The 24,649-nt window shown below is 43.4% G+C and overlaps 1 protein-coding gene across 1 annotated transcript in view; it reads right to left on the bottom strand.

The window, feature by feature from the left end:
- RASGRP2 (RAS guanyl releasing protein 2) overlaps positions 1-24,649 on the bottom strand; it is a 132,269-nt gene that overhangs the window by 30,124 nt on the left and 77,496 nt on the right. The window contains exons 7-11 of the mRNA XM_075281797.1: positions 22,279-22,452; positions 21,539-21,655; positions 18,406-18,687; positions 16,130-16,207; positions 11,131-11,244 (exon numbers count right to left, since the gene is read on the bottom strand). Coding sequence (XP_075137898.1) covers positions 11,131-11,244; positions 16,130-16,207; positions 18,406-18,687; positions 21,539-21,655; positions 22,279-22,452 — 765 coding nt within the window. The remainder of the gene's footprint in view (positions 1-11,130; positions 11,245-16,129; positions 16,208-18,405; positions 18,688-21,538; positions 21,656-22,278; positions 22,453-24,649) is intronic.

Here is a 24,649-nt window from a genome sequence, read left to right as displayed (position 1 = left end):
AGTTGGAACTACATCAAAGGTCTGTGCTGCTCACACACTCTGCTCAACACATGATATGTTTAGTGCCAGCAGTGTGGAGACGTCGCACAACAGCCGTTGTTCCAGCAGGTACAGGCGTTGTAGGAGTGCATAGAGGCTAGCAGCGGCAACTATACACTTTAAAAACTATCCGCACAAGCGCCACACTTTCACCAGTAGCTCAGGAACATTGGGGTACCTTTTTCAAAAGATTAGCAGCAATGAGTTAAAAACGTGGCCCAGGCATGGAATATGTTGCAGGCTGCCAAGCTACAGAGCCAATCCCAGGTTACGGCCATTATCACACATGACAACATGCCTGGGCCCAGGTGCAGTGGCAAAAACCACATTGCCGTCTCATCGAGGATGGCATGACTCACTTTGTAGGCAGTGTGCTGTCTGGCCCCCAAGCTGATGAGCTTCAGCACGGCCCGCTGACGTCTCCCCACACCAGTGTTGCAGCGTTTCCAGCTCGTAGCTGGGGTCAATTTAACAGCGGAGGAGGGTGGTGTTTCAGCCCTCCTCCCAGGAATGTTGTGTGGGGAGACAAGTCAGGCCACCACATTTTGCGACCCGGTCCACGCCTCAACTACATTCAACCACTGTGCCCAAATTGAAAGGTAGCGTCCCTGTCCGCATGCACTTGTCCATTCGTAACTGGTCACATGGAACTTTAGGGCTAAGCGCTGAATTTAGGGACCGCCTCATGTTTGGGGGAAAGTGCTGGTGTGGACGGCACAGTGCGGTGGCGCAGTAGACACTCTGCCCAAAAAGGGCAGAGTGTCCCCCAGCCGGGATTCCAACATCTCCTGGGCCAGATTTCTTGAGATGAGGCCGTTGAAGCCTTGGGCATGTGGGTGGGTTGCGCTGTACTTTAGCATGAAATGAAAGGCTTGGGAGATGGGGAGTTGCTGGGAAGAGGCGCATGATGGCGCGGGCAAAAGGAGAAATGGCAGGAAAAGGTGAGGATAAGGGTGAACTCCCCAAAGTGTCAGAGGCAGATGTGGAGGTGTCCTGGCTCCTGGTCTGGACTGCAGCGCCAGCCCTGTCAACAGTGGAAGAGGCAGTGGCCGCCAGGCCAAACGACGATTATCCTGCGCTTGCTCTCACCCACTGAGCCCAGGGCTTGCCTTCCAAATGATGGCACCCGCAAGAGGTGGTGAGATTCCTCTCCGCAGATCTCCAAACCATCTTGGACTTGCAAATTGCACTAAATTTGTCATGTAACTGACATGTATATGATGAGTCTATCCATTGTCTGTTCATTTTGGTGAAAGTCAGCCTGTCAGCTGACAGACAGCTGTGCTTGTCAGTGATGATGTCACCGGCTGCTTGTACCCCCAGTTTTTGCTGCTTAGCTTGCCTCCACATCCACACTGCTTTTGCCCCTACACATCACCCCTATCCATGCCTGTGCCTCTAGCCATAAGTCTGCCACCCATGGAAACTCATGGTGCAGAAAGTGAGGGAGCTGACTCTGAGGAACCCTTGGGTTTTGTAGCTGGTACTCCATCAAAGGTCTCTGCTGCTCACACACCCTGCTGAACATACGGTATCTAGGGTTAGAGCGTGTGGTGACCTCGCACAACAGTAGGTGCTTCAGGCAGATGTAGGCCTTGCTGGAGTGTATTGCGGCTAGCTCCAGGTACTGTAGACTTGGGAAAGTGGGTGTCCAAGTGCCGCACTTTCACCCTTAGCTCAGCTAATTTGGGGTATGTTTTTAAAAATCATTGCACCACTACATTGAACATGTGGGCCAGGCATGGAACGTGTTGGAGGCTGGCAAGCTCCAGAGCCCTCCAACAAGCTAAAAAACCTGGCCCCAGGGGCAGCGGGGATAAACAAATTGCCATCTCATCCAGGATGGCATCCCTGACCTCAGAGGCAGTGTGCTGTCCGTCTCCCAAGCTGATGAGCTTCAGCCCAGCCTGCTGACGTCTCCCCACACCAGTGTTGCAGCGTTTTCAGCTCGTAGCTGGGGTAAATCTAACAGCGGAGGAGGAGGAGGGTGGTGTTTCAGCCCTCCTCCCAGGAATGTTTTGTGGGGAAACAAGTCAGGAAAATTCTTGAAACGGGAGAGTTTTGCATCTTTGCCCTTGCTGCCTATGGACATCCCTTTGCCTCTAGCCACCATTTTCCCTGCTTTGCTTGCCTCCACATCCACACTGCTTTTGCCCCTAGACATCACCCCAGTCCATGCCTTAGCTTGTACCCCCAGTTTTTCCTGCTTAGCTTGCCTCCACATCCACACTGCTTTTGCCCCTAGACATCACCCCAGTCCATGCCTTAGCTTGTACCCCCAGTTTTTCCTGCTTAGCTTGCCTCCACATCCACACTGCTTTTGCCCCTAGACATCACCCCAGTCCATGCCTTAGCTTGTACCCCCAGTTTTTCCTGCTTAGCTTGCCTCCACATCCACACTGCTTTTGCCCCTAGACATCACCCCAGTCCATGCCTTAGCTTGTATCCCCAGTTTTTCCTGCTTAGCTTGCCTCCACATCCACACTGCTTTTGCCCCTAGACATCACCCCAGTCCATGCCTTAGCTTGTACCCCCAGTTTTTCCTGCTTAGCTTGCCTCCACATCCACACTGCTTTTGCCCCTAGACATCATCCCTATCCATGCCTCTTCCCCTAGCCATAACTCTGCCACCCCTGGAAACTCATGGTGCAGAAACTTTGGTTGCTGACTTTGAGGAACCCTTGGGTTTTGTAGATGGAACTCCATCAAAGGTCTGTGCAGCTCACACACCCTGCTCAAGATATGGTATTGTAGGGTTTCAGCGTGTGTGAATGACGGACAACAGCCTGTGTTTGGACAGATGTAGGCCTTGCTAGAGTGTTTTTAGGCTAGCAGCGACTCCTGTGCACTTGCAAAAGTGGGCGCACAAGCGCCGCATTTTCAACAGTAGCTTCGGTACATTTGGGTATGTTTTTAAAAAACTTTGCACCACTAGGTTAGACGTGGGCCAAACATGGAACGTGTTGGAGGCTGGCAAGCTCCAGAGCCGCTACCAGGTTCCAGCCATTATCACAGGCGTAAAAATGCCAGGCCCCAGGTGTAGCAGGGAAAAAAAAATGCCATCTCAGCCAGGATGGCATCCCTGACCTCGGAGGCACTGTGCTGTCTGTCCCCCAAGCTGATGAGCTTCAGCACCGCCTGCTGACGTCTCCCCACACCAGTGTTTTAGCGTTTGCCGCTAGTAGCTGTGGTGGAGGTTGCAGCGTCGTAGGGTTTCAGTCTACTCCTGCCATGAATTTTGGCCTGGGAGAGGAGATAGGCCACCCCAGTTTGCACCCGGGGAACAGACTCCACCACATTCACCCTGCCTGTCATTAAAGATAAGCACTGCAGCATCCCTGACCACAGGCGCTTGTCCAAGTGTCGGTGGTCAAGTGGACCTTGCAGCAAAGCGCGGAACTAAGGGCCCACCTGATGTTGAGTGACACGTGCTGGTGCAAGGCGGGGACGCCACACCGGGAGAAGTTGAGACGGCTAGGGACGGCATAGTGAGGTGCCACAGTTGCCATCAGGTCCGGGAAGGCTGGAGTTTCAACAAGCCGGAACGCCAACCTCTCCTGGGCCAGCAGTTTAGCGATGTTGGCGTTCTAGGCTTGCGTGGGTGGGTGGTTAGCGGTGTATTTCTGCCGGCGCTCCAATGTCTGAGAGATGGTGGGTTGTTGTAAAGAAGCGCCTGATGGTGCCTTTGATGGTGCAGGAGAAGGAGATAAGACAGAAACAGGGGAGGATGAGGGAGAAGTCAACAAAGTGGCGGAGGCAGATGAAGTGATGTCCTGGCTCGTCCTCTGGAGTGCATCGCCAGCACTGTGAGCAGAGGCAGTGGCATGAACGGCGGGCGACGTTTGTCCTGCCGTTGCTGCCTGCCACTGATTCCATTGCTTGGATTCCAAATGACGGTGCATTGAAGTGGTGGACAGGTTGCTCTTCTCAGGGCCCCTACTCGATTTCGAGAGGCAAATTGTGTAGACGACACTATATCTGTCCTCGGCGCATTCCTTGAAAAAACTCTACACCTTCAAGAAACGTGCCCTCGATGGGGGAGTTTTTCTGGGCTGGGTACAAAAGGGAACATCTTCGGACATTCCGGGTCTGGCCTGGCTTCGGCAAAGCAGCTGACCTCTGCCTCTGGACATGTCTCTGCCTCTAGCTACCCTTTTTGGTGCTGCACCTGCCTCAACATCCACACTACTTTCCCAGCTTGACATCTGCCTTGTCCAGGTGGGGTCGGTGTCCTCGTCGTCCACCACCTCCTCTTCCAACTCCTGTCTCGCCTCCTCCTCCTGCACAATGCGCATGTCAACTGGCTGCCCTGACAGCAACTGCGTCTCATCGTCGTCGATGAGGGTGGGTTGCTGGTCATCCGCCACCAAATCGACCGGAGATGGAATGGAGGAGACTCTAGTGTTTGAGCATCTGGACACAGATACTCGTCTGTTAGGTCCGTGGAATCGCGAAATGGAGGGGCAGGTTGCGGTACAGTCAAAGGAAGGGAGAACAGCTCTGGGGAGCAGGGACAGTTGGGGTTATTGTTCTGAGAAGATTGGGAATTTTGGGTGGAAGGAGGACAAGACTGTTGGGTAAGAGGAGGTAGAGGCTGACTGGCTGGTGGACAATGTGCTTTAAGCGTTATCCGACAGCCATTGCAAGACCTGTTCCTGGTTCTCGGGCCTACTAATCTTTGTACCATTCAGCCTAGTTAATGTGGAACTTTTGTGCAAAGCGCAGAACTTAGGGCCCGCCTGATGTTAAGGGACACACGCTGGTACAAGGCTCAACTCACCCTAAGTGCCAAAAACACTGCTGGTGCAAGGCTCTACTCATGCCAAGGGCCTCAATCTCTGCTGGTAGCTCAGCTTAAGGTCATGTAACTTTGTTTGGAAGGGCTCATGTTAAGGGCTAGAAAAGTGAATTTTGGAAGGTCTTACCACATCACACACACACACACACACACACACACACACACTCAAAATGACAGTTAAGGGTGAGGGCTTTTGGAATTCCCATTGCCTATTCCATTTGTGGTTGTCATGGGGAACGTGATTTAAAGGGGTGGTTGTTACTGTTTGTTGAGCTTAAATTGGGGTTTGTGTCCATCCATTTGGGGAGTAAAGAAGGTTTCCAGGTATTTTCCCACTTTGATAGAGGTTTTTTTGAATGTGGAAAGTGTGTAGTTGTTAGGCAGTGATGTTGGGGTAATAGAGGGTCTTTGGTGTGTTAGATGCCCCCAGGCATGCTTCCCCTGCTGTCCCAGTGTCATTCCAGAGGTGTTGGCATCATTTCCTGGGGTGTCATAGTGGACTTGGTGACCCTCCAGACACGGATTTGGGTTTCCCCCTTAACGAGTATCTGTTCCCCATAGACTATAATGGGGTTCGAAACCCGTTCGAACACACGAACATTGAGCGGCTGTTCGAATCGAATTTCGAACCTCGAACATTTTAGTGTTCGCTCATCTCTATTTAGGAACTGTAATGGCTAGAGAAAAAAAAATCCCAACTGTGCCTGAACCAGTTGTCTATTGGAGGATGCAAAGAACTGGAGTTGGAGGAGGTGGTAAAAGGTCCTCTTTAAGGCTAAGGCCCTATGGGATGACCCACAGCTATAAAGTGCTGTGGGGTAAAACTACGTTGAGAACGCATCACGGTTCTTCCCGCAGCACTTTAAACAGAAAGTTTGCAGAGTTTTCCTCCACGGACTTTCCGTTACAATTATTTCTACGGGAAAGCTGCCGGCATTTCCGTAGATATAATTCATATGCTGTTATTTCCAAAACTGCGCTGACTGGCTTTGTCCATGTCGCTGTTTTTATCACAAAGTGGGCATGGGATTCGCAAGAATCCCAGCCATTTTGCAGTTAATGTAAAATGCTGCAATTTCCGGCCGTGGGGCCCCCGGCCTAAAAGGTGTCTGTCACCAGAACCCAGCATATCAACCCTACTCTATATTAGGTTATAGCTACCTGAATCAAATTGAGTTTTCCCCTTGTGAATTGGTGCTTAGATTTCTAAGATATCTCAGTTTTTGTCAATATGCAAATTAAATCTGTGGAGCAATGAGATTGGAGCAGCATCAAATCCCTCATCGTTCCAAATAGTTCATTTACATATTAACAAAAAGACAATATGTCGGCAACAGAGGCAGCAATTCACAAAGATCAGGTGGATTCAAGTGGATCTAACGTAATCTGTGGGGCTGGGCTCATATACTGGGCTCTGGTGACAGGCTCACTTTAAGGGTGAGTTCACACGGAGTAAGGCCGGGTTCACACGGAGTATTTTGGCTCGTGATTTGGTACGTAGACGCTGCGGGAGCTTTTGCAGGCCGTGTACGCTCCCATTGTTTTCAATGGGAGCTGGTACCGTATACGCGGCCGCAAAATAGCGCCGCGTATACGGTATTGGCTCCCATTGAAAACAATGGGAGCGTATACGGCCCGCAAAAGCTCCCACGGCGTCTACGTAACAAATCATGAGCCAAAATACTCCGTGTGAACCCGGCCTAAAGTGCCACGTGATGTGTCACGTATACGCCGCGTGAGATTTTGCGGGCCGTACACGCTCCCATTGATTTCAATACACTTTACTCCGTGTGAACTCGCCCTAAGGCTGCCTTCACACGATGGAAACGCGAGCTGATTTTATCAAAATACACGTGTAAAAATCAGACTCCCATTGACTTCAATGCCTTTTTTTACACGTGTAAAAAAAGCACAAAAAATGCGCAAAAAACACGCGTTTTTTGCATGTTTTTACACTTGTAAAAATGGCATTGAAGTCAATGGGAGTCTGATTTTTACACGTGTATTTTGATAAAATCAGCTCGCGTTTCCATCGTGTGAAGGCAGCCTAAAGACCATTATTACAGCATTCCCTATGCTGTAAAAATGACATGTTGCAGTACAATTATGCAGATATCAAATATCTAGTGTTTTATTATGTGAAGGGAGGATATCATAGCTTGCGTTTAATGGAAATATAAAAGTTATGTTTTACCGGGACCCAATATCTACTGCTGAATCTATCTGTACTTTGCATTTTTCGTCTGTCAGTCCTGCGGAAAGGGTCTGTTTCTGCTTGGTTTGGCTTCTCCAACAATTGCTACTAATTGCTGAACTTTTACCTGCTTTTTGTTAATTTTTCTAAAGTGGTAAAGTGTAACAAAAATACTATATATCTGATAACTGCATAATTGTACTGCAAAAAAAAAAAAAAAGAATATAGCTAAAATTAAACGTCTTTGAAGAAAGAAATTTGCTTTGCATATTACGGCATCCCAGTGGACACTGCTAAATGTTTTATTTGTTTTGTGCTTTTTTTTAATGTGCCATTATATTGTGTATATTATTTTATGTCTATTGTCTTATAACTTCATAAGGTTTACAACTCCCTGTTTTATGACTATTCCACTGTGGAGCTGGCACCCCTCTCAGAGGGATTTGGTTCATCCCAGCCAATCTGTGTCCAAAACTTGGGGGAGGAAATGAGGTCTCCAGAAGTCAGGTAAGGGGAGTCCTTGCTGTGGTGCAGGTTACACCTTGCTGAGAGACCCATGCAGTCCCTGAAGGAAATGTTAGTTTCCTTTCAAAGGCAGTGCCTGGAGGCCATTGCTACAGGCCTGAGAAGTGCTGTCAAAGACCCCTGACGAGAGAGAAGTGCCATTTGAAGGAGAAGTTGTGGTTTTCAGAGCCTCCCACCCAGGACCCTGTAACATACAGGGATCCTTGGAACTTCATCATATCAGCCTCCATACACATAGTGCAAACAGCCTTCAAGGTACTGGATCAATCAGGTGAGGAGGATCTCGGGTGAAGCGCGCACAAAATCCAACAACAGTAATCCCGATTTGTTCTTCAGAGAGAAGAGACAGAGAGAGAAGAGACAGAGAGAGAAGAGACAGAGAGAGGAGAGGAGATAGAGTATAGACTTCTAAGTACCATCTATTCCTGGGCATCCCCTACCAGCCACCCACAGTCGAGTTCCAAACTACTACTCCCATCTGGAAAGCTGCATTGGTTCCTTCCTACTTCAGTGACATCTTTGGTTCAACCTGTCTCACGGCTGTCTCCTGAGTCCTTCCTGCTATGAACATCAGGGTCCTTCCAAACATCATCACACAGCTCAGGAAAGGAGAGGACTAGAGATGAGCGAGTAGTATTCAATCGAATACCTCCCCGCCATAGGTTTCTGTGTAAGCGGCTGAACACCAAGGGGTTAAGCACATCAAATATTTGATGCACTTAACCCCTTGGTGTCCAGCCGCTTACACAGAAACCTATGGCGGGGAGGTATTTGATCGAATACTACTCGCTCATCTCTAGTGAGGACCCCTCTCCAACTTGAAGTGCTCAGGGGGTGGTACTACTACCATCAGGTACACCACAGGCACTCTCAACACTGCCCTAGGGAGGAGAGTTGTTGGAGTTTGATTGAGTATCTTCGGCCAACCAATGACATCACAGCTACTACTACTCCTATCTACTGGTTTCCTCCATTGGTTTGCAGCAATATTGCTGCGTCCACGGAGGATAAATAGTGTAATATTTTTGGACAAATAATACCAATTATGTTTAGATTTTCTTTATGAAAAAAGGGGATGTTTGGAATGTTCTAATATGTTTTTTATATCTCTAAAAGCTTTTCTTCTGGGTTTTTTTTTTTGAGCATTGCAGTGTATTGTGCCTGTGACGCCTCCTACTAAGTGGGAATTATTCTTTAAGAATCAGAATCATGTAGTTAAATATGTTGTATTCTTTAATTTCCATATCATTTATACACTACCTCCTTATTTTGTATGAAGATATCAACATACCTATACTTCTATAAAAACATTTATTCAATTTGTACTAAAATCAATGAAACGGTGGTACAGCCCAGACGTCCTATAGATGCTTTATTACCGTCAAGGTCGTAACATTAATCTAAATTTACCTGACTATTATGGAGGAAGTATTATGGATAGCAAAGTAAGTACAAACTGGAGAATGTCTTAGAGAGCATATAAGCAGATGGTAAAGAAGGGGTTCAAACAAAGCTGAATGGTGGCCTTCCTAAACTATGGAAAACAGCTTCTCTGTGGAGCTGTGAACCTACAAAACTTTACAATGTATTGTATTGTTCTCCATAGAAAGACTTACATTATCATAGACCTTAAAGTAAGTTTAGGTGATTTTGCCTGAAAATAACATTTACATTTTTGAAAGCTTATGTAAGATTCTCAATTTGTAATTTTTCCATGGCTTCCAATGGCACTGGGTCACTAGTGTTTATTGATGATGTGACAGATAAATTCAGAAGTGTACCGGATATACTTCCTGCTCAGACCCAACCAAATACAGCAAGGTAGATTGGACAGCGCTTCACGGTACAGATGGACCTAAAACATACTGCGAAAGCAAGGCAAAGAAGTGGAATATTCTACAATGGCTGAATCAATCACCAGATCTCAACTTGATAAAGAATACATTCCACTTTCCTAAGGGGGCATTCACACAGAGTAATTTGGAATGGATTCTGAAGCGGAAAAAAAGGCTCCCATTGACTTCAATGGGTTCCGTTTTCCGCGTGGAACCCATTGAAATCAATGTGAGGCTTTTTTCCCATTGAGTTCAATGGGTTCCGCGTGGAAAACGGAACCCATTGAAGTCAATGGAAGGCTTTATTTCTGCGTGGATTGTGACATGAGGTTTCCATCAGAATCCGCGCCAAATTACTCCATGTGAATGCCCCCTAAGACAAAACTTAAGGCAAAAAGACCCACAAACAAGCAATTACTGATGACAGCTGCAAAGCATCAAAAAGGAGGAAGGGAAAGCTGAGTCGGCCGGCAGTAGTGAGGATCGGTAAGTAAAACAGGGCCAGTTACCTGCTGGAGACCCGCCATCGGTAGTTCCGCCACTGTTACCACCTGTAGACCTCACTCTCCTTCCTCCCTTACTGGATATTATGCCAATACCAGCACTGTGCAATGTTATGTATCTACTAGTCACAGTTATATTGAGATTTGTTTATCTGAACTTTGTATCTAGCTCATATGATTCTGTATGTCTAACCATTACCTTACAACCGTGGGGAAGTAGTAGTCTGAGAGATTTTGAAGGGGAAACAGTGGCATGCTTTATTCTGTATTTGAGTAGAAAGTGAAGAGGAAGGTCATATGAGCAATTTAATTTTTCTGGAGTGAAATTCAATTTCCACATCTCACTCTGGGTTTATCTTCAGGTGACAAAGTGAAGTTTACGGTGTTTTGTATTCTGGTATGTCATATACACCCTGATCAGCTCTAAGCATTGTGGCTCAGTGTTTAGTATTGTTGAAATGCAGCGCTGAGTTCCTGTGTCAAATCCGACCAAGGGCAACATCTGCATCTTGTATGCACTCTATATGTGTGTGTGGGTTTCCTCTGGGTAGTCTGGTTTGCTCCTACATGCCAAAAATATATACTGATAGGTTAATTGACTTCCTGTAAATACTGTTACATATGTTCTATGTAACCCATCAACACACAAAAGTATTTCACATTCATCTCACAGCAATTGGGTTTGGTGCTTTCGCTCGTGGTCACTTTGAGCTGTATCTCATCATAGGATTTCAATGATTTTTACATCAGTTCAAAGGCTGAACTTCTAACTCCTATTCAATAGCTCCCAAATATGCAAGTTATCTCATAACTGAAATATGTAACAATTATGTCCATAGACATAAATGTTTCATCAGGAACATAGAAGGGGATTCTTCACAGTAAGAACAGCGAGACTATCGAACTCTCTGCCCCAAGAAGTGGTGATGGCGGATTCATTGAGCAAGTTCAAAGAGGGCCTGGATGCCTTTCTTGAAAAAAAAAATATTTTAAGGACACGTTGATCCAAGGTTTTTATACTGACTGTCAGATTGGAGTCGGGAAGGAATTTTTTTCCCCTGAAATAGGGCAATTGGCACGAGCCTCATGGGGTTTTTTGCCTTCCTCTGGATCAACACTCTAGGGGATTGTAGGGTTATAACATGATGGACTGATGTCTTCATCCAACCTCATTTACTATGTAACAAGTTCTATTTCTTTGCAGTTATGTTCACCAAACATTACTCGTTTACTTACCTCAACCATTTTCTCTATGTGTTGGCACAACAGAGCCTGGTCTGGTTTTGCTTTTAAGGAAGCCCATTCCTCCAAAGGAGGTGACGGGGATTGAGGTGATTTGATATTAGCTTGCTGAAAGAGATAAAAAGTAATTTGATATAATAGTATGACCACTGGGTGTCTGCAAACCCATTATTTATACATTGTGAAATCTATTATATACATATAATAGTATAAATATAGAGGTTACCGAATTTACCATATAGATATAACTTAAATATCCTATGCCAATGTGAAAGACTATCCTGGCTTCAGTCCTAAATGTACATCTGAGACAGAAACTGTGTTCACATATATTTTAATGACACAAAAAGCTGTAAACTGCACATTCTGTCACTTCATCTTTTGGATGCCCAATCTGAGAGGAGGATAAGATAAAGGGAGAGAAACAAAAGTGTTTTTGGCTGTTACGGAAACGCAGCAGAAAAACCCCCCGCTGTGTTTTATAGTCCCAGTAAGATGAATGAGATCTTATTTAATCTTCTCCAGACATTGTGATAAAAAAATACCCCCCCCAAAAAAAAAAAAAAATAAATAAATAAAAACAGGAAAGCCGAGCTTTGGAAAAACACAGAATGTTAACTTTTACCTACAAAAATGCTGCATTTCCCCCATAGAATTTATATAGGGAAGTCAATGAAAAACTCAGCAAAAAAACTTCTGAAAAGTGCAAGCATTTTTGCTGCGTTTTTTTTGCTTTAACCTTAAGCCAGGGCCTCACGAGTTGAAAATGCTGCAATTTGCCCGTGGTGGAAACACCGCGGGAAAAATCGCGGTGTTTTACAGTAAGAGCAAAGTGGATGGGATTCGAATGAATTCCATGCCCAATTGCAGTAAAAACTGCAGACATGCCAAGATTTCCAAAACCGGCGTGGTTTTGAAAATCGCAGCATGTCAATTAAATCTACAGAAACGTCTGCAGTTTCCCCATAGATATAATTGTAATAAGTGTCCGGAAAGGAAAGCATTGCAAACATTCTGTTTAAGTGTTGCAGGAAAAACCGTGCTGCTTTATTGCCGCGGGTCATACCGTGGGGCCTTAGCCTAAAGGGGTTATCTAATTTCTAGTACTGATGGCCTTTCTTTCTGCAGACATCTGACACCCAGGACCCCCACAGATCATCTCTACAGAAACACAATGCGTTTCTACCAGTTTTTTAGCAGCTTTTTTTTTTTTTCTGTGCTTTGCTATGCAGGGCCTTAGCCTCAGCAGGACTCCTTAAAGAGGTAGTGAGAGTCTCGCTCACCCCGTCCCCAATATAGTGACTGAAACCCTTCTGACACAGTGCAAGCTTCTAACCCTCCTGTGTGGATGGGCTTAGCACAACTCTCACTGTCTCTCCTGTGAGTCCTGTCAGGATTTACTCTGCTTTATATTCCTTTTCCGAATCATAGACAAACATATATTACCGAGCTCAGTTTTTCTCCATGTCATATATCGCTCTCACATAGAGCAGCAGAAATCACCAAATATATTCACTTTAAGATTTAGGGTTCAGAAGACATACCACCCACAGCAAGAGAAAAACAAATCCAGTCAAAGTACAGCATGCAGAAAAATTGCAGTTATGAAACCGAGGAATGCACATCCATAAGATGTGGCGCTGGCAAACGCCGCAAGTGTCTGAATATTTTCCCAACTAAACAGACTATAACACAATACAATGCGTTGATCCAAAGATCTATCCAAGTGCCAGCATGGGATCAACGTGGAATTTTCTCCTTTTAAGACAAGCTGAACTAAGCTTTGTATTCTCTTTTTTATCTTTCAGTGGATCAAATAGTGGATTTCTTTCTGGATGAAAGATTATACCTGACAGACGTATGTCTTTTTAACCCAAAGTACTGTCATTACGGCTGTACAGACGGTTTGTTTGCTTCTTGTTTTCATGCAGAACTGCTGAGATTTTTACACTATATGTATTGTTTCTGTCACGGTGATGTGATACAGATTATATAGAAAAGTCTACATGTTCACGCTGAATGCTTTGTGCTAGTGTATCTTACAGAAAAAGAATACAGATTGTCTGTCTCCTGTACATTTGGCAAATTGATGCATACCACCTCAGTATATATGTGCAAGGCTCAGATTGCAGACCAAGATACCAAGGAAGGTTCTTATTCTATAGACAAGTAGAAATCTGCACGCATAACTGCATGATTTTAATAGGAAATTAAAATAAAGTATATTTTAGTCACATACTCTTCCCCTCAGCCTTCAAACATGACACTGTCACTCCTATACTTAAACCGTTCCTCCACTCGTCCTCCCCAGCCTACTATCTTCCCATCTCACTGCTCCCGTACGCCTCAAAACTGCTTGAGCAACATGTCCACTCAGAACTCTCCTCCATCTCTCATCCAATCAAACAAAAGTCACCAATGACCTTCTAACTGCCAAAACCAAGCGCCATTACTCTGTCCTCCTCCTCCTTGACCTCTCCTCTGCCTTTGACACAGTTGACCACTCCCTCCTGTTAGAAATTTTCTCATCCCTTGGTATCTCAGACCTAATCCTTTCCTGGATCTCCTCAAACCTCACATTCAGCGTCTCGCACACCACCTCCTCACCACGCCCTCTCTCCATAGGTGTCCCCCAAGGCTCTGTCCTAGGACCCCTCCTGTTCTCCTTCTACACCCTTGCCCTGAGCCAACTCATAGAATCTCATGGTTTTCAATAACATTGCTATGCTGATGACACCCAAATATACATCTCTGGACCAGACATTACCTCCCTGCTGGCCAGAGTTCCAGACTGTTTAGCAGCTGTAGCCTCCTTCCTCTCCTCCCGCTTTCTCAAACTCAACATGGAGAAAACAGAGTTTATCATCTTCACCCCACCCCATATGGCCCCTCCACCTGACCCATCTATCAAAGTTAACAGAACCACAATTACCCCTGTTTCACAGGCCCGATGCCTTGGGGTATCCCTGGACTCCGACCTATCCTTCAAGTCACACATTCAAACCCTCAACACTTCCTGCCGCCTCCAACTCAAAAACATCCACTGAATCCGCTCCTTCCTCACCCCTGAAACTACTAAGACGCTCTTTTAATTCACCTCTCCCCCCGATCTTCATCAGCTGCTCCCCTCTGCCAGTCCCTCCTCTGGCTACCCATAGCCCAGCAAATTAAATTCAAGCTACTAACGCTAACATACAAAGCCATCCACAACCTGTCCCCTCCATATATCTCTGAACTAATCTCCCACTATCTGCCCACACGTAACCTCAGATCCTCCAATGACCTCCTACTCCGCTCTGCCCTCATCCGCTCCTCACACAACCATCTCCAAGACTTCTCTCGTGCATCCCCCATACTCTGGAACTCCTTACCACGACACATAAGACTGACCCCCACAATCACAGGCTTCAAAAAGGCCCTGAAGACTCACCTATTCAGGAAGGCCTACAACCTCCAATAACACTATCACCGCACCACCATCTAAACTGTCTCCCCCTCTCCTTATGTCTATACCCCCCTTCCCTCATAGATTGTAAGCCCTCGCGGGCAGGGCCCTCTACCCCACTGTGCCAGCCGATCACTGTTAGTATTATATCTACCTGTATATTTTGTGTATTGTATGTAACCCCCAAATGTAAAGCACCATGGAATTAATGGTGCTATATAAATAAACAATAATAATAATAATAATAACATCCTACACTTTCATCCTAGTGGTCTATCCTATGCCTTTGATGGCTCCTAGCACAAACTATTTCAGTATATAGTACATATTGGAGCATACGGTGAGCATACTATCAGAATGATGCCATATAAGGCCTCATGTCATATAGCCATAATGGAGATGACCTATATTGTCACTATTACAGCTGTAACATCCGGACCTATCATGGTTGAATTGAATCTATTCTATTTCCCTGAACCTCTGGCTGTATCAGCAATATGGTTACTAAAATACAGCCTCATTCTGGCTTAAAACAATCACAGAGACAATGAAATAATGGTAATCCTTATTCCCACATCATAGGTCTCCAACATTTTGTTCATTGTGAACTGGATTCAATTGTGACTGGTGGTCGAGAACATTCAATCCAACAAAATTACATTTGGAGAACTAAATTAGTAAATTGTATATATCTGCATATATTTCACTGTTTTACAAATACAATAAATATTTATTAAAAATACATAATACAACAACAGTTGTCACAAGTAATTCATATAAAATAAAAAGGAGGAACAACCCCAGAAAGGTATAAATAATAATAATCATATCCCCTGACGAAGCCTGTGCGAGGCGAAACGCGCGTCGGGTGTCCAGGTCCTGTGGGTAGGCATAGGCTACTTTTTATTCATTATTTATTTCCTGCTTGGTTCTTTGTGGGCAACAGTATATTGGTTACACTGGTGGATCCCTTATTATGTATTATGATGCATTGTGGTGTTTCTTTTGGGGTATATTATAATAATTATCTAGCACTGTGTGTTTTCACATATATTTTGCACTGAGTGTTCATTTGTGTATTTTTTATTACCACATTTTACCATGTCTGGTTACTTTACTTAATGCCTTACCAGTATATACTTGCCACCCACCACCTGGTTATTATTATTTATACCTTTCTGGGGTTGTTCCTCCTTTTTATTTTATATGAATTACTTGTGACAACTGTTGTTGTATTATGTATTTTTAATAAATATTTATTGTATTTGTAAACCATCCTGTCTGTTCTAGACAATATTTTTTATTCCATTTATTTGGATGTGTATTTTATGTTTAGCCTTTTTTGCATATATTTCTGTTATATATTTCACTGTAATGACACTAGTAGTATTACATAATACCATGTAGATAGGCATTGCTAAGAGATTCATATACATATACTATATTGCCAGTACTGTCATATTGTAACCATAATTAAAGTCTTCCATGGTGAGCTACACAGATTGGGTTCACAAGCTACTGGTTGGGGGCCGCTGGCCTACTTCTTACCGATGTGCGTGCCCTTGGTTCTCTTTGAAGAGACAGCTGGTAAATCTCTTCCTCTGACCGGTACTGATCCAGTGAAACCTACAAAAGTCGAGAAAACGCATGAACCAAATCAAAAAGATCAAATATTTTATTCTAAAGAAAAGTTTCATTATTTGTTACTGAGCTCATTAATAAAATCTGCCATCAGTTTTGTGTGTTTCACTCCTATACTTTCTCCAGATAAGTGATACTGTGATCAAGTTCTGTGTTTCAGTCGTTGCCAATGACGCCTTTGCCAAGGGAAAATAGCAAACAGCAGGCTTAATTTATTACGTGCCAACAATTATTAACCAATACATTGAAAATACAATTTTTTCATATTTAGTTTTGGGGTGGCAACCACAATCTGTCACGTCTTAAAGTTTATTAATGATTCATTCATTTAAAGGGGAAGTGTTTTTCCCAAAGAAAAATATTTGGTGAAATTTCCTGCGTTCTGTGTATACAGTGTCTACAACCAAGTTTACTTCGCCTTGTCTGGTTTTAACTTAGTGTTGTCATTTCACTGCAAACATATTCTTATCAGCAGGCTTGATACGAAATGAAAATGAAATTGCAGGGTATATAAACAGCATTTAATTACTCAATTACAACATTTCAAGAACTATCAGTGTCTGACACATGGGAGATATAAATGAGAAGATAAGTGAGACACAAGGCAGATACAGTATGCTGCATCATCCAGCTCCTGAGTGATCACTGGAACAATATATAATTAGAATTGTCCTTAGCCATAGGGAAGTGATAGAACCCTATTAAAAGAGGTTGTGCGTTCTAAACAACCGCAAGATATTTTCTCCTTTTAAGGCATGTTAAGACAAAATGTTTCCCCTTTCTATTAATAAAGGTAAAGACCACAGGAGTCCTCAGAAATCGATGGTTGATACAGTGAAGCCATACACTTATAGAGAAAGTGAGTACGCTGTGGATGACTGCCTAATAACCGCTTATCGAGGGGGCTCCCATCAGCTGGATGCCGACAATCAGCTCCTTATAGGGAAACCCATTTGTGAAAAGTGATGAGAAAAGGATCATTTGAGCTAGTGACCCATAGAGCGAAGCTGGAAATAATCCTGGGCTTGAGATATACTAGTGCTAATAAGGTTTATCACAGAAACAGCGCTTCCTGAAGAAGAGGTAGTAAAATGTGAAGGGACAAATCAAGTGTGACCTACCACCGCCGGTGCCCATAAAAGAAGCTACAACATCCAAAACATTGCACTGCATTTGTGGTGGTGATCAGACAATAAGGAAAATGAAAATTCATACTTTATAGTAGGTTCTCAATAATGTCGCCTCTCTATTGTGGACAGACCGCTAAAATAGAAGACCCATTGACTATAATGGGGTCCCTCATGTATCCGCTGTTTTTAAAGTAAAAAGTCCTCTGTGCAACAAGACTGTAAACTAGTCTTTAGGTAATACAGTCTTTACCTTTGGGAAAATATATTTCCTTGGCAGAGGAGTAACAGGGGCATGTTCCTCACTCATAGAAGAAGTATTTCTGTCTACTCATGTGTACTTAAGGAGCAACAATTATAAATACTAAATCCCTAGTATGTTAAGACTTCATGCACACATCATAGAGAGAGCTGTTTTGATGTACTTGCATCTCATCAGCTTGGAGCAGAAAGGACTGATCAGGCAGAGGTGAGAGGCTTAGACAGGGTTGAGGGGATATTGTCACTCAGTAGGGAGAGAACCACCATATAGGTGTGCGGAGTCTTATTAAGCCATGAGTGCTCCACTGCAAAGGAACATGGGAAGAATATGCAAATCTGACTTCCATGATGTAATTAGGATGCCAGTGAAAATCCCAATATCATTGCAAACAAAGGCCTCTGAGAAGGTCGGCATGATGTTAAAGGGAGCGCCCTCTATAGGATTGCTTGACTGAGACTCTGTCTTCCTAAATTACATCATGGAAGATAGACTTGCACATTCTCAGTCAGCGCCCTCTATTGGTGTGCATACTTGAGGCACTGGCATCCTAATTACATCATGGAAGTCAGATTTGCATATTCTTCCCATGTTCCTTTGCAGTGGAGCGCTCATGGCTTAATTAGACTCCACACACCTAAATGGTGGAGTTTTTTTTTTTTTTTTTGCTGACTCGAGTATAAGCCGAGGCGGGCTTTTTCAGCTCAAAAACTGTGCTGAAAAATTTGGCTTATACTCGAGTATATACGGTAACCAAACTCTAGCAATATATTTTATAACTTATTAAATAAACTCACCGTTAACAAATTCAGAAGATCATGATTTGCTTTCACTGGGGGTTCCAACCTCTGGGCTTCTGTTAGCTCACGAACCACTTTATAGACCTGACGCATTTTGGACAAATTAATAGCACCTCTGGCCTTGTCTGTCCAGTCAGATAGTGCTACGTGCAAAGCCATTAGGTCTTTTAAGTGTACTCCCAAAGCAGGAAAACGAAAACCTTCACAAAGTGCAAACCTGCGTCTGTATCTTGAATAGTTATCTGAAGAGGTAAGGAGCTCCAAAAGGGAATCATACACCTTGTAATGAAATAAAAATAAAACGGATTATTTAATAAGGGGCAGGTAACATTTCCTAGTTATATATTCTATATCAAATATTATGCATGTTAAATACCAGACATCCTTAACTGATGGATCACAGTCCAAACCTGGACCATAAACTGGATCTGTAGGATAGAGAGGAGATGTAGGGCCTGCAGCAGAACTCTCTTTTCTTGCAACGGATCGTCACTTCACTTCTAAGTATCAGCACTTGTCCCTTCTGCTTACAAAGCAGCACATTTATACTTGCATAGCCATGTTTCTGTGTGCACAGGAATGTATCTGCTAATCCTGTGTAGGCTGCAGGGACTACTGCTGACCCCGGCTGCCACTACTGTGATTCATCAGTACAAGAAGGACAGAGGGACAGCAGTTGGCGTATCAGTCTGTCCTCAACTCACTGTCATTATGCTGAAATAAGGAGTTCTGATGTGTGTCCCTTACACCTAACTTGTGCCCTACTAATCGAAACAGCAGGGATTCAGGCTCCCTGCTGCTGCATAGCATCAATGTCCTTCCTAACCACGCAAGGTAAGAATAAAAAAGGTCATGGGCCACTATGTACAATGGAAAGAAAACATGAATTCAATGATTTGGACATTTCATATAGCCATATAGACATAGAACATATATCAGAAGTTGAAAGTTAGACATTTATCATTTTACTGCATACGAAAAAATGAACTCATTTAGAAATTGCGGGCAGCAACAACATATCTGAAAAAGTTGGGACAAAGTAAACAAAAGGCTAGAAAAGTATGTTATATTAATACAAAAAAGCTGAAGGGTTAATTTTCAAGTCTCGTGTTAAAAAAAAAGCATGTTAGTGCAAACATGTTCTGAAGTTCACAAATTTGTGAAAAACTACATCTAAAATTGTGGTAAAATTTCAGAAAACTGTTCCTTAGCTTAAAGCTTAAAACTTATATTAGTACATAATATCATCAGGATTCAGAGAATCTGGAAAAATCCATGTGCACAATGCCATGGGTTCTTGTGATCTACTGGCCCCCAGGTGGCACTACATCAAGAACAGATATGAACTGTTAATGCATATAACTGCATGGGCTCAGAAATTCTTCCAGAAATAATTGTCTGTAAACACAATTCACCGTACAATCCACAAATGTAAGTTAAAGCTGTATTATCCAAAGAAGAAGCCATTAAATAACACAATTCAGAATGGTAAAATGGACAACTGTTCTGTGGTCAAGTGAATCAAAACTTTACATTATTTAAGGAAACCATGGATGCCTTGTCCTGTGGATGCAAGTGGAGAGGGATCATTCAGCTTGTTATCAGTACACAGTTCAAAGGCCTTCAACTCTGATGGCAGTGCCTATGGCATGGGCAGCTTAATCATGGAAGGTGTTATCAATGCTGAGCAGTATACATAGGTTTTAGAAAAACATACGCTCCCTTATGAACGTCATCTGTTTCAGGGAAGGCCTTGCACATTTCAGCAAAGCAATGCTAAACTATATAATGCATCCTATCACAACAGCGCGGTTTTGTAGAAGATGAGTGCGGGCGATGACCAGACCTGCCTTTAGTCCTGACCTTTCACCAACATTTGGTGCCTTATGAAACAAAAATCCAGCAAGGAAGGCCCAGGACTGCTGAGCAGCTAGAATCCTATGTCATCTCCCAAAACTTCAGCAATGGGTCTCCTCACTTCCCAGATGATTACAGACTGTTGTAAACATCTACACAATAGTATACATGGCCCTGTCTCAACCTTTTTAGATGTGTTGCTGCCATCAATTTTTAAAGGAGTTAATTTTTTTCAAATTCTTTCAACTTCTGATATGTGTTCTATAATCTATTGTGAATAAAATCTAGGAGCTTGCCAAATCATTGCAGTCTTCATATCTTGCACAGCATCTTAACTTTTTATGGAATTGGGGTTGTAACTAACATATTATTAACAACAGGCTGAAATTTCTCTTTGTATCAGAATCACAATGACAGGAAACCGATGGGATTTTGATGGTGATTAGGAATATTGAATATTCTTCCATATGTATTTCTAGGTTAAAAAACAAATCATCTTTCTTCTCATGGTTGCATGGTCCAATGTGATGGTGGTGTTCATCCAAAAGATGTTTAATTGGATTCAGGTCATGTGACTGATAGGGTCACTGAACAACTCACACTCAGTTATTGTCTATCCACTTTGCCAGCAGCTAGGATCAATGCTTTAGGTCATTATCCATGTAATTAATTCCCAATGATATCGCAGAAATAAGACAGTATAGTCTACTCTGCATTATTCTTAAACATTGTTGTCACCATTTGCTACAGAAGAGTTTTAAAGAGCTGAACAAAAAAGAGATGTAACAAATGTTGAGAGTAGGCTTGCTAGCATCTGAAGTTGACTTCATTGTAATCTCCGATTAACTTTTAGCCAAAATTAATTAGTCAAAATTAATTTCTTGTGTTTCAAGAAGAAACAGAACAGAGACCAGCAGGGTATCCAGACCACAGAGGATTGGTGTGGAGAGAGTCACTGATTTAACTATAGAGGTTGTAGCTGAGACTAGGCCCAGCAGCCAAGGGGTCCATAGGCCCCTCTCACTACAATGAAGTTGGATAGACTTCTTTGATTTCATTTCTGATATCCTTCAACGCCTGGCATCATAAATTTATTAACCCTGTGATTTGGTGAACTGGGCACCGACAGAGGATGGGAATGATGTGAATAAGACTGCATGGCAGTCTGGGCCCGGACAACGAAGGAAAGGGAAATGGAAATGCTTCTAAAATATACAGTTGGAACATAGCAGAGTTGTGAGTAGATGTTTTGCAGGGAATGTTTAGTACCCACCTTTGTCGTCTCTGCACTGACATGTGATTGAGTTTCTTTCAGACGTGAGATGGAACTGTGGCTGAGGCCCCCAACAACAGACATAAGTGTATTGAAGTTTTGGAGTTCAAGAAGCCTCTGTAGAAAGAAAATTTACAATGACGTTTTAGGAATTAATCGTGATAAAACAGCAACTTACACTTCATTCATCACAGCATTTACAACATATTTATGAACAGCATGCACCAAAAAGAAAATAAAAATACAAGCTAGACACTTTTGAAAAATGTGCCCCAGTATGGGCGAGGTTTAGAAGTGTCTAACTTTTCGACACATTTATGAAACAGAACAGCGCCATATATTTGTCTCCTCAATAAGTGAGAGATGATTTGTGTCTGCTTATATTGTACTAAGAATTGTACGGGTTTTGATGTGTGTACGCCAAATATTTGTTTCTTACATCCTGCAAGTTAAGATTTTTTTCTATAGATTTTGTCTGCATGTTTTGCGCCAAATGTTTGTCTTTATATTTTTGGAGCTTCCAGAAACACTCCATATTTATGAATGTCCATACGGCGTTCGATGATTGATAAATACGTCTAAAACTAGGAACGGGAATTGAAATTTTAGACAGTGCAAAGTTTGACAGTATTGATAAATGTACCCCATTGTATATTATCGATACAGTTGCATAATGATACATTAGAAAGCAATCCATCCAATTTCCATGGAGCTGAAGGAGTCACTACTGAGACACATACCTCTGCCACCTGAACAAACTGCTTGATCACTGCTGCTCTTTGTTGTGGAGTAGGTTTGCTGAGAACCATAAGTTGGATCCACTGAGATACGCCATTGAATAGAGCAATGAATCTTTCTAACACAGGGTTTCCAACAGTGCAGCCATGAAGGACAAAGCTGTGATAATCTTGAAACTGGAAAGTAAGACATAGGCACCAGTTATCATCATAAATAGCTTAAAACTGCGGAATAATATCCCTAGTGAACAGTAATTAGATGTATATATACACTTTATAGATACTGAAGCCCTCTTAAAAAATGCAAAACAGAACACGATTTCTTGCCACAGAAACACATCTCTCATCTGGGACAATTGCTCTGCAGAATGATAGACCATTTACAGGAAGATACCTGAAGGATACTTCAATGACAACTGAAAATAAAACAGGATCATTCCGTTCTGCAGTTATAATGACATGCATTTACTGTTGACATTTGTAACATGCAACAGGTTGTGATCCCTCTGTTCTGTCAAACTGATTTGACTTAGGACCATCTGACACCTCCTAAGGTTATAATTACATGACCAAGGGGGCAGGTCATGGGAGCCCGTTGTATAGCAGGATGCACTCGGATGACAACCAAGTGCTTTCCATCCCCCATTGACATCAAATATGGGGTTCAGTTTGGCTCCGATGTCTTGGAGCAACATAGGACCTGCTCTATTTTTGTTACAGAACGGAGCATCTGCCACTTCAGCCTGCACACTCAGCACACTGTCGGCTTTTTACAGCGGTATATAACACCGCATGTGCCCAAATCCATGAGAGGTCCTCTTTAAAGGAGAATGTGTAGCCAAAAAATGAACTATTGTTTAAAGAGGACTATTCTGGGCTTTTCTCCATGGGAGAGCTGGAGAGTGACCCATCTCGGTCAAATAGAAATAAATTGGCATTCTAAGGGCCTTTGACCAGAATCCAGCTGAGTTTGGGTTGCCACAACACCAATTTTAAGAATATCTGTAGTTGTGCAATGCTATCAATGCACAGGCATGGGTAGCTTCCCTGCTGTTCAGGTACATGACGTGATTGCCTACCCGTCAGAGGTTGGCTCAACCAGAGGCACTATTCAATATCGATATAACAGGATATTTTTGAAGCCTTTCCCCCATCAGTGGGAAATCTACATGTTAAAAAGACCTTGGGCCCATAACTAATGAGCAATGGCTGGATGTTGTGGAACTTACCTGTCAAATCTAGTTACTCCACAGAGCATATAAGACACTGGCCTTACTCTAGAAGATAGGAGTGAGAGGTGGCTCTTGTTGTCCCATATGGATGCTCAGCTCCTACATTTTGGGAAGGCAGGAGCCTTGCTAGATATAGGAAGGGAGTTCTGGAAGGCATCCGACAAGTCTATGAGATTGAGATTCCTGCAGAGCTCAAGAATTTTCTATTGGGGATATTATAATTGGAGACCAACAATATCGCTCTGGAGATAAAACAAATCCTCTATCAGGTGTGGAAAACTATTGCAGCCTGATGGATCTAAGCTAACCTGCCTGCCATAAGGGAACGCATTTCTAAGATGAACTCCATAACCAGGCTGGAGTAGCAGGTATATCGCAAACGCACAAGTACCTTCTAGGTTTCAGGCCATATGGGGAAGATGACTAGTACCAAATCAGGTTTACCAAATCAGGCTGTACTGCATACAAGTCTCCTATACTGTATATGTTCTATCATAATCTACTTGCCAGTGACCTTCCCTAAAACTAGACATGGTATTTATTTTTGTTACATAGGTCTGATTTCTTTACTACAACACCTCTGTACGGCTGAGCCATTCTGCACCTTATTTAAGAGTTGGTCTGTGGTGGCCACATGGTGGGAGGGGAAGGTTGGTGGTTTGGAAGGGATCAGCAATGTCTTAATCTATTTTGTAATAATTCACTTTGTATATCTGTTTTTAACTGTGGTGCCGTATTCAGACTTGCATATGTTTTGTTGAAAATGTCAACAAAAATATCTGATAAGAAAAAAAATTGCACAGTTGGAATGAAGAGCTATCGGTGCCGGTACCGTAGCTCTTCACTGTCAGAAGGGCGTTCCTGACACTGTTCTGATGATACTCGTCTATGGACGAGTACTGTGAGCAGAGGGAGGGGGTGTTCCTCCCCGCTCACACTGTACAGCGCTATTGGCGCTACTGTGAAGAAGGACGTTCCTGACAAAGTGTCAGGAACGCCCTTCTGACTGTGAAGAGCTACGGTACCGGCACCAATAGCTCTTCACCCGGGGCACAGTGCGCGGGAAAGCCGACAGTGAGCTGAATTCAGTTGCACTTTCGCCAGTCAGGACTTAAGATTGGCATTCACAATGTCAGTCTTAA

This window comes from Leptodactylus fuscus, chromosome 7 (assembly GCF_031893055.1).
Source record: "Leptodactylus fuscus isolate aLepFus1 chromosome 7, aLepFus1.hap2, whole genome shotgun sequence".
NCBI classification, from domain to species: domain Eukaryota; kingdom Metazoa; phylum Chordata; class Amphibia; order Anura; family Leptodactylidae; genus Leptodactylus; species Leptodactylus fuscus.
The sequence above is the reverse complement of the archived record's forward strand: the minus strand, read 5'-3'. Positions and strand labels throughout refer to the sequence as shown.